The 16,336-nt window shown below is 36.5% G+C and overlaps 1 protein-coding gene across 6 annotated transcripts in view; it reads right to left on the reverse strand.

The window, feature by feature from the left end:
- The window catches only part of KIAA0586 (KIAA0586 ortholog), a 100,271-nt gene extending 84,233 nt beyond the window's left edge, over positions 1-16,038 (reverse strand). For 2 of the 6 annotated variants that reach the window (XM_060004475.1, XM_060004479.1), the window contains exons 1-8: positions 15,198-15,931; positions 14,230-14,300; positions 12,456-12,525; positions 11,452-11,521; positions 6,141-6,315; positions 5,188-5,409; positions 2,467-2,620; positions 1,052-1,219 (exon numbers count right to left, since the gene is read on the reverse strand). In XM_060004475.1, the coding sequence (XP_059860458.1) occupies positions 1,052-1,219; positions 2,467-2,620; positions 5,188-5,409; positions 6,141-6,315; positions 11,452-11,521; positions 12,456-12,525; positions 14,230-14,300; positions 15,198-15,453 (1,186 nt within the window). In that variant the 5' untranslated portion in view covers positions 15,454-15,931. Of the gene's footprint in view, positions 1-1,051; positions 1,220-2,466; positions 2,621-5,187; positions 5,410-6,140; positions 6,316-11,451; positions 11,522-12,455; positions 12,526-14,229; positions 14,301-15,197 lie in introns of all 6 variants that reach the window. The other 4 variants (XM_060004478.1, XM_060004477.1, XM_060004476.1 and 1 more) reach the window with 4 other exon arrangements.
- Positions 16,039-16,336: the final 298 nt, after the last annotated feature.

The raw sequence follows: 16,336 nt of genomic DNA on the forward strand, positions 1-16,336 counted from the left end.
AAGGAAACTATACTGGTAAAATTTTAGGCCTGAATTTATTTCCATCACAGAAAAAAGGAATTTGAAGGAGAAGTAACATCATCACAAAGCCCAGTAAACTATTTTTTTTTTTTTTTTGCGGTACGCAGGCCTCTCACTGTTGTGGCCCCTCCCACTGCAGAGCACAGGCTCCGGACGCGCAGGCTCAGCGGCCATGGCCCACAGGCCCAGCCCCTCCGCGGCACGTGGGATCCTCCCGGACCGGGGCACGAACCCGTGTCCCCTGCATCGGCAGGTGGACTCTCAACCGCTGCGCCACCAGGGAAGCCCTGTAACTATTTTTATAAACAGTAAAAGGGAGATTTAACTATTTCTTCACAACAACTATTGGTTGAATCTTCCTTTTAGCCTCAGCTTTAATGAGACTACATAACAAACTTTTTTTTTTTTTTTGGTGAGGTTAGTTTATTAATTAAAGATTTTATTATCTTTTAAATTCCTTAAGATTCTTTAAATGTGTCTAAGACAAGACTTGGAATGCATTTAAATGACTCCAAAAATGAAAGCTTATATTTAACATTTTTACTTACTTTTACTAGAAAGGCTATATTTTAAGTGTCTATAACAAATTATTATTTCCTGTCACTTATAAAGGTTATTAGCACTTTTTCCAATTGAACACAATAATAAATGTTAAATTTCTCTGAGTTTTAGTATTTAAATTCACACTTAAAAACAATATAAGTAAACATGATAATCAACCTTACCTTCTATAAAGCATTATTTTTTATTTATTAATAACAAATTTTTTTCATTAAAGGTTTAAGTAATAACATGTTGAAGATAGTCAGAATAATTATAAAGGTATATCTCCAACTCCTTCTACAAAGAATCTAAAGAAGCTTGATTTGCCCAGAAAGTATCATTTAAATACAAATATTAAAAATAGAGATCCTACTTCAGTTACTACAAGGCACATTAGAGAATTATAAATCCTGAGTGTGGAAATCTGTTCCTAATTTGAGATCGGTCTAATAAAAGTAGTGGGTGCTAATTATAATTGCTTTATTACCTGTATGACGTGATATCTCCATATTTTCTTTTTTATCCGTAGGATTTTCCCGCTTTGATATTTTATCATCCTTTGAAACAGGTACAGGAGCAAATCTGCGGGGCGCTGGTGTCTCCAAAGGAGATCTCTGTTTATCAAAATTGGTATCTTCAACCTCTATTGAAGGTGCTTCAATAGAAAATAAAGAAAATAATAAATTTAACTTACTTTTTAAAAACGTTTAAATTGTAATATTACTCTTCCCCATATTTTAAAAATAAAACAAAAATTATATAGGATACTCAAATTATTAACAAATATATAGAAATAAGTTCATCCTCACTAGAATCAGAAGAATACAAACTATAAACACTTTATACTTATACCTAATAAATAAGAAAAAAATATGACAATATTCAGTGCTATTCAAGTTGTGGTGAAAAATGGCATAGCCAGACACTGCTCATGGCAATGAAAACTGGTAAGACCATCTGGTGCTAAGTATAGCAAGTCTTAAAATTTTTATATACTTTGATCTAGAGAGATCCCACTTTAGAGTACAAGATACATTAGACAACTATAAACGGTGAGCGTGGGAACCTGAGTTCCGGCTGTAGCTCTGACACTTTCACTCTCAAGCCAGGTGACCTTGAGCAGGCAGTCATTACCTTTCTGGGCTTCATCTTCCTCCCCTTACAACTTAAAAACTGACTCACATCGCTTCACAAAAGTTTTGTAAGACCCACTCATTTGGGGGAAACGTAAAGCACCTTGCAAGTATAAGGAACCTTTAACGTGTCTGTAATCCAACAATGTTCTAACAAATCAAATGTCGGGAATATTGTACTCCACGGATCTGTATATCATTAAAGGGATAGGCCCTTGATTTTCATTAGTTCATTATTCAAATATCAATAATTTGGAGATACATTTATTGATATAGTTTAAATTCCAAAGGATTAACACAAATAAGCTATGTATTCCTTTGTTTTTATAAAGAGATTTTAAAAATTCCATTAAAATAGACTTGCATTACTAACTCTTTGAAAATATTTAGAAATAGTTTCTAATTGTACTCAGATGGTTTCTCCCCGACAGAATCAAGAAAACAGCAAATATCCAGTTTGTCAGAAAATTGGTGAATTGATGATAAGCATTTTTGATGCTAGATAAGTAAAATTTTTCTAAATTTATATAGAAGTGCTTCTGACAATTTATGAAAGTTATTAATTAAAACCATTAAGTAGAACATGATCCATAACTTGACTGAACAAGTTTCAAAATAATCTAAAACTTACCTGACCTAAAAAAAAACAAAACCTAATTTTATAAAACAAAGAGTCTCTCACAACCTTGTAAGTAAGTTTTCAGCTTATATACTGCAAAGAACATTCATAGCTGGCATTTTTTATTCATAGAAAACTACATATTTTTACCTTGTTTGGAAGCAAAGGTGTTATGTGAAGATAGATTACTGCTACCAAAATTCAAATGGTCTGGTTTTACAGAATACTTTTCCACTGCTCTAGAAGGGGGCACAGTAACAGGCTGAAAACTACTAGTCTTGAGTGCAGCACTAATGAAGTGAGTCTAGAAAACATAAAATTACTTTGTTAATTTCAAATATCATTTGAAAGAGTTAGATGACAAAATACTTTGAATTTATTAGAAGACTTGAAAACAATCTATTAGATTTAATAAACAATGAAAATACATACATTACATGCAACTATCTACTGCAGCAGCAATGCCACTGGAAGCATATAATAGCACTTGGGTTAAGTCTGGCTCTGCAGTGTGGCCCTGATCATTTAATTTATTCTAAACCTCCGTTTCTTCCTTTTCACCTCAGAGATGGCTCAAGAGACACTGAAGCAGGGTAGGAGAGGACCAGGAAGAAGGGACCCTAGCCCTAGACCTCTACTTAAACCAGAGAATTTAAAACCAAAACATCTCATCTTTTATATCCTGGATGGTAAGATTTTATTTTAATTAAAGGTTTAAAAACCATTGACAGAAAGCACTCAAATAAAATAGTAGCCGCGCATAGTAGCAGCAGTAATTTATGCATTTACGTATAAATGGAAACGATAGTGACAACACAGTTTTAACACTATTAAAACATCTGAAATGTGTAAGTATCTTAACTAATAAAATGGATTTTAAAAGAGTTTTATGCTAGACAAAGAAAAACCGAAAAGATTTATAGTTTTACAGAATTCTTAAAAGTGTGTTGAGATCACTCTTCAAAAAGAATTTCATTTCATTAAGCCTTAACTGAACTACTAAAATACTCACTGAAAGTTCAATTTTCTCTGTAGTTACAGGCTTTATAAATAAGATGTCTGAATTAGCAAAGATTCCATTCTTCCAAAATCAGAAAGTTAATAAATTATGCGTTTATTTATGGAAGGATAAATGAATGGCAGGCACCTAGAACTACCTTAAAAAAACTCAATGTGCTTTTCAAATGTGTCATCTCATTCTATCCTGAACCAAAAATATTTTCTAGGTAAAGAAATCAAGGCTCAGAGAAGCAAAGTTACCTGTAGACTGGGGACCAGCACTCTGATAGGCCCACTCCTAGCCTCTCCAGATAACATGCTGCATACTCAATTTTAGCAATGTATGGAGTACTTAGTAAAACTTTATTTTATATGCCCATAATCATTCCAATAAAAATAATATCTTAATCCCATGAAAATTTCAAGACAAGCTCTATTAGGAAGTCTTGAAAATAATAGGACATTAGCGTTCACTCTGTGATCTTATATTGAGCTATGATAAGCTTATTTTTATATATTCTTCTGAATGTTATATTTTAATTTTATTTTTAAAAGTTTTTAAACTGCATACTAAGTAGGGAAAAAAAGTAAATTAAAACCAATGCAGGGCTTCCTTGGTGGCGCAGTGGTTACGAATCTGCCTGCAGGGGCTTCCCTGGTGGCGCAGTGGTTGAGAGTCCGCCTGCCGATGCAGGGGACACGGGTTCGTGCCCCGGTGCGGGAGGATCCCGCAAGCCGCGGAGCGGCTGGGCCCGTGAGCCATGGCCGCTGGGCCTGCGTGTCCGGAGCCTGTGCTCTGCAATGGGAGAGGCCACAACAGTGAGAGGCCCATGTACCGCAAAAAAAAAAAGAATCTGCCTGCAAATGCAGGGGACACGGGTTTGAGCCCTGGTCCGGGAAGATCCCACATGCCATGGAGCAACTAAGCCCATGCGCCACAACTACTGAGTCTGAGATCTAGAGCCCGCGTGCCACAACTACTGAGCCCACGTGCCACAACTACTGAAGCCCACGTGCCTAGAGCCTGTGCTCCGCAACAAGAGAAGCCACTGCAATGAGAAGCCCATGCACCGCAACAGAGAGTAGCCCCAGCTCGCCGCAACTAGAGAAAGCCCGCGCCCAGCAACGAAGACCCAACACAGCCAAAAATAAATAAATAAAATAAATAAATTTATTTTAAAAAACCCAATGCATTTACGATGCTGGTCATTCACTCATTCAAAAGGGAAGTATACTGAGTACCTGAGTGCTGGGTAGTATCCCAGGACTTAGAAATTCCAAAATAAATAAGAAACTATACTATCAGCTCTCTGTGAGGATAATTCTTCTTTTTATAATAGCCCAGTGCCTCATATTCAAAAGGCATAAGAATATTCATTCTTTTTAATTAAGTAAATGTAGAAGCAAATAAGTATACTAGGTGGTTCTCATCCAAGGGTGTGCAACAGAATCATTAGAGAGCTTTCAAGGATTCCCAGACCCCATCTGAGACCTGCTGTCTCAGACTTTCTGAGAGGTACAAGCACGTGTATATTTATAAAGCTCTCCAAGTGAGTCTGATGCACATTCCCAGGCTAAGAGCCACTGATGTAAACAAAAAACTACAATGCAATAAATGCCCTTTAAAAACACCGTCAACGGAAATACCACAAAAGAAGGAAAAGCCAACTATAAGGAGAGGTCTCACAGAGCTAGACGTCTGAACTAGAACATGCAGAGTTACCCCATAGAGGAAAAGAATTCTGAACAAAAGCAAATCATTATTTAAGAACTAAAACTGTTACAATCTCCTGAGCTATTGCAATAATCAATGAATATTAGCTTAGAGATCCACGTGATAAAAGGTCATGGAATGTGTAATCCCTTTATTACCTGAATATCTATTTGTTGTTGCTGCAGTTTTTCAAGATGCCTAATGTACTGCTCCATAAACACATTCATTTGCTTTCCATGATCACGGCAGTGTAGTTTCTCATGTTTATTCTGAATGGTTGTCCGCTGCTCTGTAACGCGTTGTAGCTGTTTATCAGTCTCCTGTAACTTATTGAGTAATTCTGTAACAGTATTGACCTTTGATTCCAACTCACTCTGCACCTAAAACAGTAAAAATATCCAAAGATATCAAAAATATGCTCAATTACTAGAAAGATTATATAAAGTGACTGGTATTGAGAAATTATCAAACCAAATTTCTGATGATTTTATGCCTTTATTTTTAGAATCACAGAAATAAAAGGCAGAAGATAGTTATCCTTAAGTAGATCTTTTCTCTCATAAAAAATAACAAATTTGTCACATACAATTTTTATTTCTTAAGTGGAAATTAAATACTTAATGGAAATTAAAAATACTTAAATGGAAATTAAAAAGAAGGAAATAGCAAAACAAAGTAGCTTTCGATACTTCACTAATCTGAGGCTGAGTTAGGTCAGCAGTCTTGGCTCTCCCCCTATTGGCTCTAAGACCTTATTGCTGACTCTGACCTGTTTCTCATTTTTCCCATTTACAAACTGAGGGGTATGGCATAGATGGTCTGTATGGTCCCTTCTAGCTCTAAAATAAGGATGACAAAACATCCCAGGTACCCAGGACTGAGGGGTTCCCAAGATGATATTTTTCAGTGCTAAAACTAAGGAAGTCCAGGATTTTCTAGAACTAACACAGGGATGAGAGATAAATCTCACAACTTCTGAGAAATAATTCACAACTACAGACAGCAATATCCCTAGCCAATGGCTGGACACAACAATTACAGAATCAGTTTCTAATAAACATTTTTACATTTTACAAAGTAGTAATGACTATCTGGGAAGAAACAGATATACTTTTATCAGTGGAGCTGCTGTTGCAATGGCGGCAGCAGTTGCTGCAGCCACAGTTGCAGCTGAATCAATTCCACTGGGTGAAGTTCTACTCTCCTGAATAATAGGGTCCTTTTCTGCGCTGGCATCTTCTAAAAGCTGTACCTTTACCTCTTTAAAGACAGGCATGCTTTGAGCTCTGTAAATAAAAAAGGAATAAAATCTATTCAGTAACCTCTACTGAACCATTAGAAGAAATACCTACAAGTGGTAATCTGTTGCAGGTGAGTTTTCTTGATTTTTTTAATTTAAATCCCTATTTTTCACTATCAGCATCTTATTAGTCATTTGGTTAATGAAATCTATTAAGGCTCAGGTCACTACACACTAAAGAAATAAAAAGGTAATTCCTTGAAGGCACTGATATTTCAGAAAATATGACTTATGCATGTGGAAAAGACATGGGCACAATTACAATGATTTATAGTCAAGAAGTACAAATTTATAACATGCAGAAAAGGCTCTAAGAATTTAGGTATCAAGTTTTACTCCCAAAGTAAGACAGCCCAAGAGGGATCGTTAAAACTGCTGAAAAGAATTTTTTAAATTCTAACTCATTTAGATTTAATAAATGTCACCTAGTTTATTAAAATGGGCACAAAATACACTACTAATCAGTCTGGATTAAAAATGAGTCCAGAAAATAGATACATATTCACAGTAAGGCATTTAACTAAACACCTAAAAAAAAAAAAAAAAAGACTGGTCAATTTTGTGCTGTATTTGGCCTAAAAGAAATCAATGAAAGAAAACACTGACAAAACTGAAGACTCCCTAAGGTAAGTCTAAGTAAAATCAACAGGAATGAGCTCCATCTCCAGCTGCTGAATTTCCACCCTTTGATTTTTCCTTTTATTTTTTTTGCGGTACGCGGGCCTCTCACTGTTGCGGCCTCTCCCGTTGCGGAGCACAGGCTCCGGATGCGCAGGCTCAGCGGCCATGGCTCACGGGCCCAGTCGCTCCGCGGCATGTGGGATCTTCGCGGACTGGGGCACGAACCCGTGTCCCCTGCATCGGCAGGCAGACTCTCAACCACTGAGCCACCAGCGAAGACCCCCATCCTTTGATTTTTGAAGAAGGCCACAGAGCTCTTAAACTTACTCCTCATTGATGTTGCCTCATTTCTATTAAGAGCATCATTTTTCTCTCATTCTCAAAATTTTGAAGTTAACTTCTCTGTCCTCGTTTACCTTCTCATGCCCAACTGAGTCATCAGGTTTTGTCAATTATTTCATCACAATTGCAGGACTAGTGTCATGGAATTATGGAGGTAGGGGGAACCCAGTAGCCCATCTTTCCTAATTTTCACATCAAGAAACTGAGGTCCATAGAGGTAATGGGATTTACTTGATCACGTCACAGAACTAGTAAGTAGCTGAGTTAGGACCAGTTCCCAGAGATCGTCCCATAACACCAAGCTTTCTCTCTCAAACAGCACTTCTCCCTTCAGACTTCTGCTCTAGTACAAACCATCATCTCTAGCCAACTATTTCATTCTTCCCATTTCTAATTGCTTAAAAACTCTCCACACACATTTTCCCACCATTCAAAAATCTAAAATCATTCCTTATAGACAACTGAATAGGCTACTTTCCTGTTTGGCCTTCCACACACTCCATCCTCTGGCCCTGCCCTATACACACTGCACTTTTCCTCCCAAAACCACCTCTTCCTGAGTCACACTGCTCTCACTGACTATGCCATGCCACTCCCACAGCTGACTCCATGCTTTTTCTCACTCTCTCAACCTTCTTCACCTAACTTACTCTATCCTTCTAAAGATACAACAAAAGCCTTACCTTTTTCAATAAGCCTGCTCTCATAACATTTCCTCTTGATCTTTCCATTCATTAATTACTTTTGCATTTACTTCCTATACCACACAACTGAGGCTTGACAGTCAGCCATCCTATGGTTTAAATGTCTGTACAGAACAGTTTAACAATGTATTGAATGTTTCCTCTCACAGCTCTAATCATGCATTCCTCCATATATCTACCTATTCTCTCCCCAGCCAAGCTCTAAGCAACCTGGGGTGGGGGGCCGGGGACTTCTTTTATACCAAACAGCAACTAAGAAAGAGCACATAGTAGGTGCTCAATATATATTTAGCTGAGTGGTGTACTAAGAAAATGTAATTCAGATAATCTGTATCTTTTAGAATTTCTGTCTGAAGTCTGAATGTGATTTACCCTTTAAGATCTTTCATTCTACTTTAATACATTAAATTGACCAACAAGAAAAATAACATTATAAGGCTAGACATCAACTTTACAGGCTTTAAAATTTTATTTTTTCCAATTATCAAATTAATAAATGCTCAATGTAGCAAATGAGCTTCTAAGTGTAAAGAACTAGAAAAAATGCACATAACTCTCCCATTCAGAAGAAACTGTTTCCTTCTAGTCTTTTTCTAGAACTTTCTTATTTATTCCTAAATCCTCTGAATCTGGCATCTATCCCAATGCTACACTGAAACTGCTCTTACCAAGGCCATTAATACCTCGTCTTGCTCAATTCAATGGACACTTTTCAGTCCTTATCTTTCTTTACCTCTGAGCAGCTATCAAACTTAGAACCTCATTTCCCTTGGTTTTGTTAAGACCATACTCTCTTACACCTCTGGATAAACTTTCTGAGTAACATTTAGAAGCCACATTGCTTTCTTTGCACATCTCTTAAAGGTTTGGTTTTCTCAGAGCCCTACCCTATGCCATCTCTTTTCACTCTCACACTCCCACCGAGTCACTTCAATCACTTCCAGAGCTTAGACTACTATCTACATACAGATGACTTATGGATTTCTAGCTTAGACCCCTTTTGTAAATTTGACCTTTATATTCAATTTCCTATCAGACATTTTTCACCTGGATGTCTCATAGGTACCTCAAACCCCTGCTTACATCTAAAATGAAATTTATTCCCCCAAGGCTTCCATTTCTTAATGAATACTACTACTGACTATGCATTTATACAAGCTAAAAATCTAGGATCCATCCTTAGCTCCTTCCTCACTCTCACATCTAAGCAGCAGTTCCTGTCAATTCTATCTCCAGATCATCTTCCAAACCTGTGTACTCCTCTACAGCCCAGCATGATTCCCACCCTCACATTCCACCACTCCCCAATGTACTCAGGACCAATCTAATTCATCTCTTTAAAAGATTCCTGAAAAATTCATAGTCAACTGGTTTCCTGGACTCCAGTCCAGTCCTCTTCCAATCATTTTTTCATAACTACCTGAGTGAGCCTTTTAAGAAAAATATATCACGCTTTAAAACTTTTAAATGATTTGCTGTTTCTCTTTAAGTCCAAACTTCTTTAAAGTAGTTTATAACCTCTCCAGCCACATGTAAGGACATTCTACCCTTGTTCTAGACACTCTGGACAGACTCTTCATTCCTCAAAGGCTCCAGCTGATTACCTTTTATCACAGCTTTACAGCATATTATAGTAGCAAATAGGGCAGATTTTCCATCATTCCATTTCTGTTTCTCCAAAATTAGCTATTCTCAACTGTGTGCATTCTAGATGTATGTATTCTTAACAGTATGTGTATATATTCTCAATTTGTGTGTCCTTCCAAGTAAATTTTAGAATCACTTTGCCAAATTCCATCCACCATTCTCAAAAAAAAAAAAATTCAAGTGACACTAACTACAGCAAAATCTCTCTTAACCCAGTATGAGAGTCATTTTATATTTCTGACTCAATTATTATTCTCTACATTGCAATGACCTTCTCAGAGGCCCTTCCTAGTTTTTTTGTTTTTTGCTTTTTAAAAAAAATTCTGTGCATCCATCCTGAAATGGGGAGAGATCTACTGTGAACAGATAAGAGGAGCAGTGTTCACAGTTACCTCTCACTGTCCACTTGTAGATAAACAACTTCTCCCTCTCAGATCTGAGAGTTCTGACTTGAAGGCAAGTTGATAAAGTCCCCATTACGGTTGCAAGCAGCCACTTCCACCTGGGGTCAGCTGGATGGAAATGGTAATCACTTTCTCTCCAAATGAGTCAGATGTAGTCTGCAATTTTTAGTTCAAGTATAGAATTTGGGAGACTGCACTACTCCCTCATGCCCTTACTTTTGCCTTTTCTTATATATTTACAAATCCCAGAATGCAATTTACCATCCAAATTCTCCTCCTAACCACCATATCACATATTGGGAACTGGAGGCTGATCAAATGCAAAAAGGAAAAGCACCATTAAGCAAAACAACCAGTTGTGAAACTCTGGCTGGCTCAGATCACACCCTTGTAGTTTGGAGGTAATATTTATTTCATTAGTGTTTCCCAGAGTATAATATGTATACCATGGATAACTATAGGTGAAAAAGAATAAACTTTATCTTAATAGTTATATACTTATTTTCATTGTATTATTAGAAATACCAACTTTCCACTTATAGAAGTAATCTAAAATTTCCTTTTTGAATAAAATGAGAGTTCAAAAGTAAGTAAACATTTTTCCTATTTTCTAAGGGGTGTCCCAGGCTGCTCTGGTTTAGGAATAGAATACATTTAGCCTAAGAATATGTATCTCATTCCACCGCCACTAATGATAAAAAAAAAAAAAAATTCCTCCAGTGATATATTCTTTCATGTTTAGCATGGTGCTGTTGTCAGGGTTGGTTCTGTATTTCACTGGCATTAAAGATAAAGTTGGGAGGAAGCATTTGAATAGAGTAGTAGCCACATTCCCCTTCACTCCATCCAGATGCTAAGCTTGTCCCTTTCTCAAATCTTAACCAGAAAAAGTCTAAATGTCCTTTGATAGTAAGTAGTAAGTATTATATATTTGGAACTACTTGACTACTGCTATAAGCAGTATAGTGAGGTGACTAAGAGAGGACTCTAAAGACAGACTACCTGGGTTTGAATCCCAGCCCAGTGAATGCTTGCTAAATGACTTTGGGAAAATCAATCCCTCTCTACCTCAGTTTCCTTATCTATAAAATGGGGATTCTGTAAAATTGGGATAGTAATGGAATCTATTTCATTGGATTTTGAGAGAATTCAATGAGTTAATGCACATAAAGTGCTTAGAACAATACATCTTCAATAATAATAATAATAATTAACAGCCACTGAGTATTTTACACATGCCCAGCACCATGAAAAATGCTTTATACATATTATCACATATATATATTTCACACATTGGAGAAAAAAAAACTTTTTCCTAGGTGCAAAGTATAAATAAAGCTGATTTTAGAGAACCATATAGAAACACAAGAAATGGCCCACCTATTTTCTGTAAATGAAACTTACTTTTGTTTTAAAACTGCTCTTAGAGCATCTTTCTGTCCCATAGTGTACTGAGAAATAAAGATGTCATTTGCTGCAAAATCAAAACACAAAAATATACTTTAGATTCCTGAAAATTTATTAAATTTTGATAAGCTACTCAAAGAAAAACTTTTTTAACTAAAAAAAATGTTTGGGGATTCAGCAATATGACCTTTCAATTTAAAAAGGTAAGGAACACATTAAATGACTGAGTAATAATAGTTATAACCCTAGACTGTAGGAAAAAAATTGTGTAAAAACACCTGGGGCCAAATTAGAGACATTTGTTCAAACTCTAACAATAAAACTGCTTAGATGAAAATAAAACCAACTACTTTTTAACTGTCATTAAATAAATTTTTTCAATGCATATTTTAATCTATTATCTTACCAAAGACTATACAAAACTTGAATTCAGCATGTATAAACAGGTATCAAATACCAAACCTATGCAATATGTTGGCAATAATAAAAGTATCCTTACTGTTACAAACCATTTTCTGGACTTTAGAGATTCCATTAGTAGCTTAATTTGGAAGGAAAAACTAATTAAAAATGAAAATAATAAGAAAAAACTGTAAGGCTGTTTAATGAATATCTGAAAAGAAAAATCAATGTCTAAAAATCTAAAATTCTATCCTTACCAAGGAAATTCTTACACGTTACAACATAAATGAACCATGAAGACATGCTAAGTGAAATAAGTCAGTCACCAAAGGACAAAAACTGTATGAGTCCATATATATGAGGTATAGTGGAATTTATAGAGACAGAAAGTAGAATGGTGGGAGGGGGAATACAGTTAGTATTTGATGAGTACAGAGTTTCAGTTGGGGAAGATGAAAAGTTCTGGAGATGGACGGTGGTGATGGCTGCACAATATGAATATACCTAATGCTACAGAACTGTACACTTAAAAATGGTAAAGATGGTAAATTTTATGTTATGTATGTTTTACCAAAAAAAAATCAAATCTATCCTTTTACCTTTTTGTCTGTTGTTCTCTTCTGTTTTATCCAAAGGCAACACTTGCACTGCAACATCTTTAGAAAAATCCTTTAAGATATGAAAGGAAGAAATGAAAGGCTAAATAAACTTTATGATTTATTATTTATCAATTACCATTTACTAGCCATGTGACTACTGTGCCCTGGGAGGACAGGACTGTGTGTTTTATATGCTTAATTCCCAGCACCACCATAATGCTTAGGTACCTTGAAGCTACTCAAAGATTTGTTGAATGAGTAATGAGCTGTCATCAAGTGAACGAATGGGTAAGTGAACAAGCAAGCAACTGCGACCTTGAAATTCAGATTCAAATCCTGATTTGGTACTCTCAGCAGAGCAACTTATGTAACATCTCAGTGGCTATAGTTAAATGTGAAAATGTGATTCACTGTGAATCAAATGAAGTTCGTAAGGATGGTCAACGCATGGCACAATATCACAAATTAATCACAGTATTCTTTGTCACTAAGCTATAATGTGGTCTCAGAAGACTTCACTATATAAGTGACATCTACTGGCAAATAGCTTTCTGCTCACATGTGTAACCCTAGACTTCGTTTCTAAGATTCTATTCAGTGCCAAGACACCATGACTTTTTAAGTACTAGGTTCAGTCAACATTGCTTCATCTTCCTTACACACACATTTTTTTTCCCTGCTAAATCATTAAAGGGAAAAGAGAAAATCATAAAAGAAAACTGATCCAAGCTATCTGCTGATAACAGGTGTTAACTTCCTAAAAATAGCCAATGAGGCTAACAATACAGTAGAATGTATCTGGGAAATTAATGTAAAGAACTCCCACAAATCCGTTACAAAAAGCACAGCACATAAATATGTAATTCACAAAAGAGTAAATACAGGTGGCAATATAAATGAAAAAAATTTCCCCTCCACTAATAATAAAAGAAATAGAAAATAAAACAATGAGATGCCTTTTTCACCTATCAAAATGGCAGGGGTTTTTTGGGTTTAATTTTAATGCTTCGTATAAATAAAGATGGGGAGAAATAACCCCACTAATTCTTACTCATGACCTTGCTGGAGAATATATATTGATACAGTTTTTCTGGAGGCAATTTAGAAACATTGCAAAAAAACGTGCATAATCTTTTATCTAACAATTTTACACCTAGAAATTAATACAAGGAAATGAGCTAGGATATATACCAGAATGTTCATCACCTGCTTGTTTATATTATAAAAAACGGGGAAAAAAACCTTAATGTCAAATGACAGGAATATGAACAAATAAACTTTGGTACATACATACACTGAAATTCTGTGAACCCATTAAAAGTTCCTAGGAAAGGCGCCTGGTGGCGCAGTGGTTGAGAGTCCGCCTGCCGATGCAGGGGACACGGGTTCGTGCCCCGGTCCGGGAAGATCCCACATGCCGCGGAGCGGCTGGGCCCATGAGCCATGGCCGCTGAGCCTGCGCGTCCGGAGCCTGTGCTCCGCGGCGGGAGAGGCCGCAGCGGTGACAGGCCCGCGTACCGCAAAAAAAAAGAAAAAGAAAGTACACAAAAGGCTTCAGAATAGTTTGAATGATATATAATTTACACCTCACTTTTTTTTTATTATGTTGTTACGGCTGCTTTACCTTTACCTTACAGTTTGTAAAAACATTTCTTTGGTAAATGCAATTTAAATAAAAACAAGGTCTGTTGCTAATCAAACAAAATTTTAAAAAGCATTATTTGCCAATACTTAAAATTTTAACATGAGCATAATTAAGAATTCTTTTGCTTACACTTTCTGACACAGTGGGATTTTCTAATGGAGGCTGCTGATAATTTCTGGCAGAAGTTAAGTCTGATGAACCTAACAAAATAAAGGAATCAATTTTAGTGATTTTTAAATCAGGATGTTACCTTTTGAAACTGTACAAATATAATTCAAGAACTATAAACTCCATATTAATGCAATTAATTAAATTGGAAGCCACTCTTCATGCAAAAATCTTAAAATGTACTTAAATATATCCTGATGAAGTTTTTTACATCTGATATTTTGGAAAATAAGGGCTCAGAACTGACAATCAAATGAGATAAGTATAAAATGTTATAAAATATATCATTACACTATTGGATTTGGACAAACTATGGGTACAATCATTTGTCAGGAATAAAACATGCGCATGATATAAAAGCCTGATTTAACAGCAGGCCTATGTTATGCTGTACCCCTCAAAAGCAGCACTATAAAAGCTGCTTTATTCTTTTGTTTTTTGTGCTTATATTCATTAATTTGATTACCAGTGAAGTGGGTAAAACGTATGCTATCTTCACTTTCAGGGAGCTCCAGACAAGTGAATTGGGACATGGAAGCCATCAAAATGCAGAAACTGTGCTTTTCTACTATCCAAACAGAAGGTAAAAAGCCAGCACTACTGGTGAAAAGTAAGCACATCACACTAGCTGAGTGTGTCCATCACAGTTGTGGACAAGAACAGTGTGCCAAAAACACGCAAAGAAAAAACAAAATACAAAATGTTTTATTCATTCTATCTATTCAGTATTATTCGATGTAGACTGTGGGTACCTGGCCATTTTCCCAGGAAAAGGGGTCACTTTTCAAACGCCTGTACAAACTAGACATATATTTAGGAATTTAATCATCAAAAGTCCTCTAAATTTTGAAACACAAAAAACGAAATGAAAATAAAGACTAAAGATTTACAGAAGTGAAAACTGGTTGAAACTATTCGGAATCACATACCACATAACGTTCCATTCAAGCTCTTCCCAGTTCTAACAGGAAGACGTTTATTTGCAGACAACGCTGGAGGAACACGGCACAACTCATCTTTCAGCAAAGGCGAATTATCTCCCTGATTTGGAGAAATTACCTCACGAAGTCTCCTCGCTGGTATTTTAACCTTTTTTTTCTTTTCCGGGCTAAACTCAGAGCCTTTCATATTACTGGTAACAAAACTAGTCCCACAATTATGAACAGAATTTTCTTCTGGGTGCATTAAACTTCAGAACAAAATTTTCACCGCTTTGAGGATTTCGGGGGGGCAGGGGTAGGGGAGAAGAAATAAAGTGGGAGTATGATAAAGAAAACGTGAATTTCAAGTGATTTTGAAACATGCAGTCATCAACTTTTAAATAAAACGTCTAAAGAGACTATGCACAAAGCTAGAAATTTCAATTTGGTATTTAATCCAGGATTAGAGACGACTAGAACATATTTACCCATTAATCCCACTCAGTCTATTAATGCACCATGCCAATGAATCTGAAAGTGAGGATGACAAGAGAATGACCGCATAAGCAATAATAACAATAACAGAGCACTCCCCAACCGGAGAGATGGCAGTGCAAAACCTACCAGATGTGGAGGCGGAGTTAAAATTTGAGAAGAGGGAGTCAAGCAGGTAAAACCGAAATGCTATTTTTTTCAAAATCACCCACATAAGAAGCTTAATAGCTTTCTTCAGCCAAAGAGTCTTACACACCCCTCCAGAAGCAACCATCAGACACCTAAATTCACCCCTCTGCGTCTTCCGAACCCTCGGCAACAGCGGAGTCACGGGTCTAAGCTGACAACAGCTTCAGTTAGCCGCGGGTCAACACCTACTTCCCTTTAAACCTGCCCTTCAGACACAACACGCATGCGCGCCATGAAATCGTCCAACCAAAAAGCTAAACGCTCTCCAGTGCTCTTCCATCCCTCTCCGGGTGGAAACAAACACCCAATATAAAAGGCTTAAAACGGGTGTGAATTTTTTGTTTTATAAAGGCAGTACATTGCCCCACAAGGCTTAAAACATTGAATAACACTCGGGAGTTTCATCCAAGACCTGAAGAGCGCCCAACGTAGATGACAATACCAATCTTGTTTATTAGGGACTG

This window comes from Delphinus delphis, chromosome 2 (assembly GCF_949987515.2).
Source record: "Delphinus delphis chromosome 2, mDelDel1.2, whole genome shotgun sequence".
NCBI classification, from domain to species: Eukaryota; Metazoa; Chordata; class Mammalia; order Artiodactyla; family Delphinidae; genus Delphinus; species Delphinus delphis.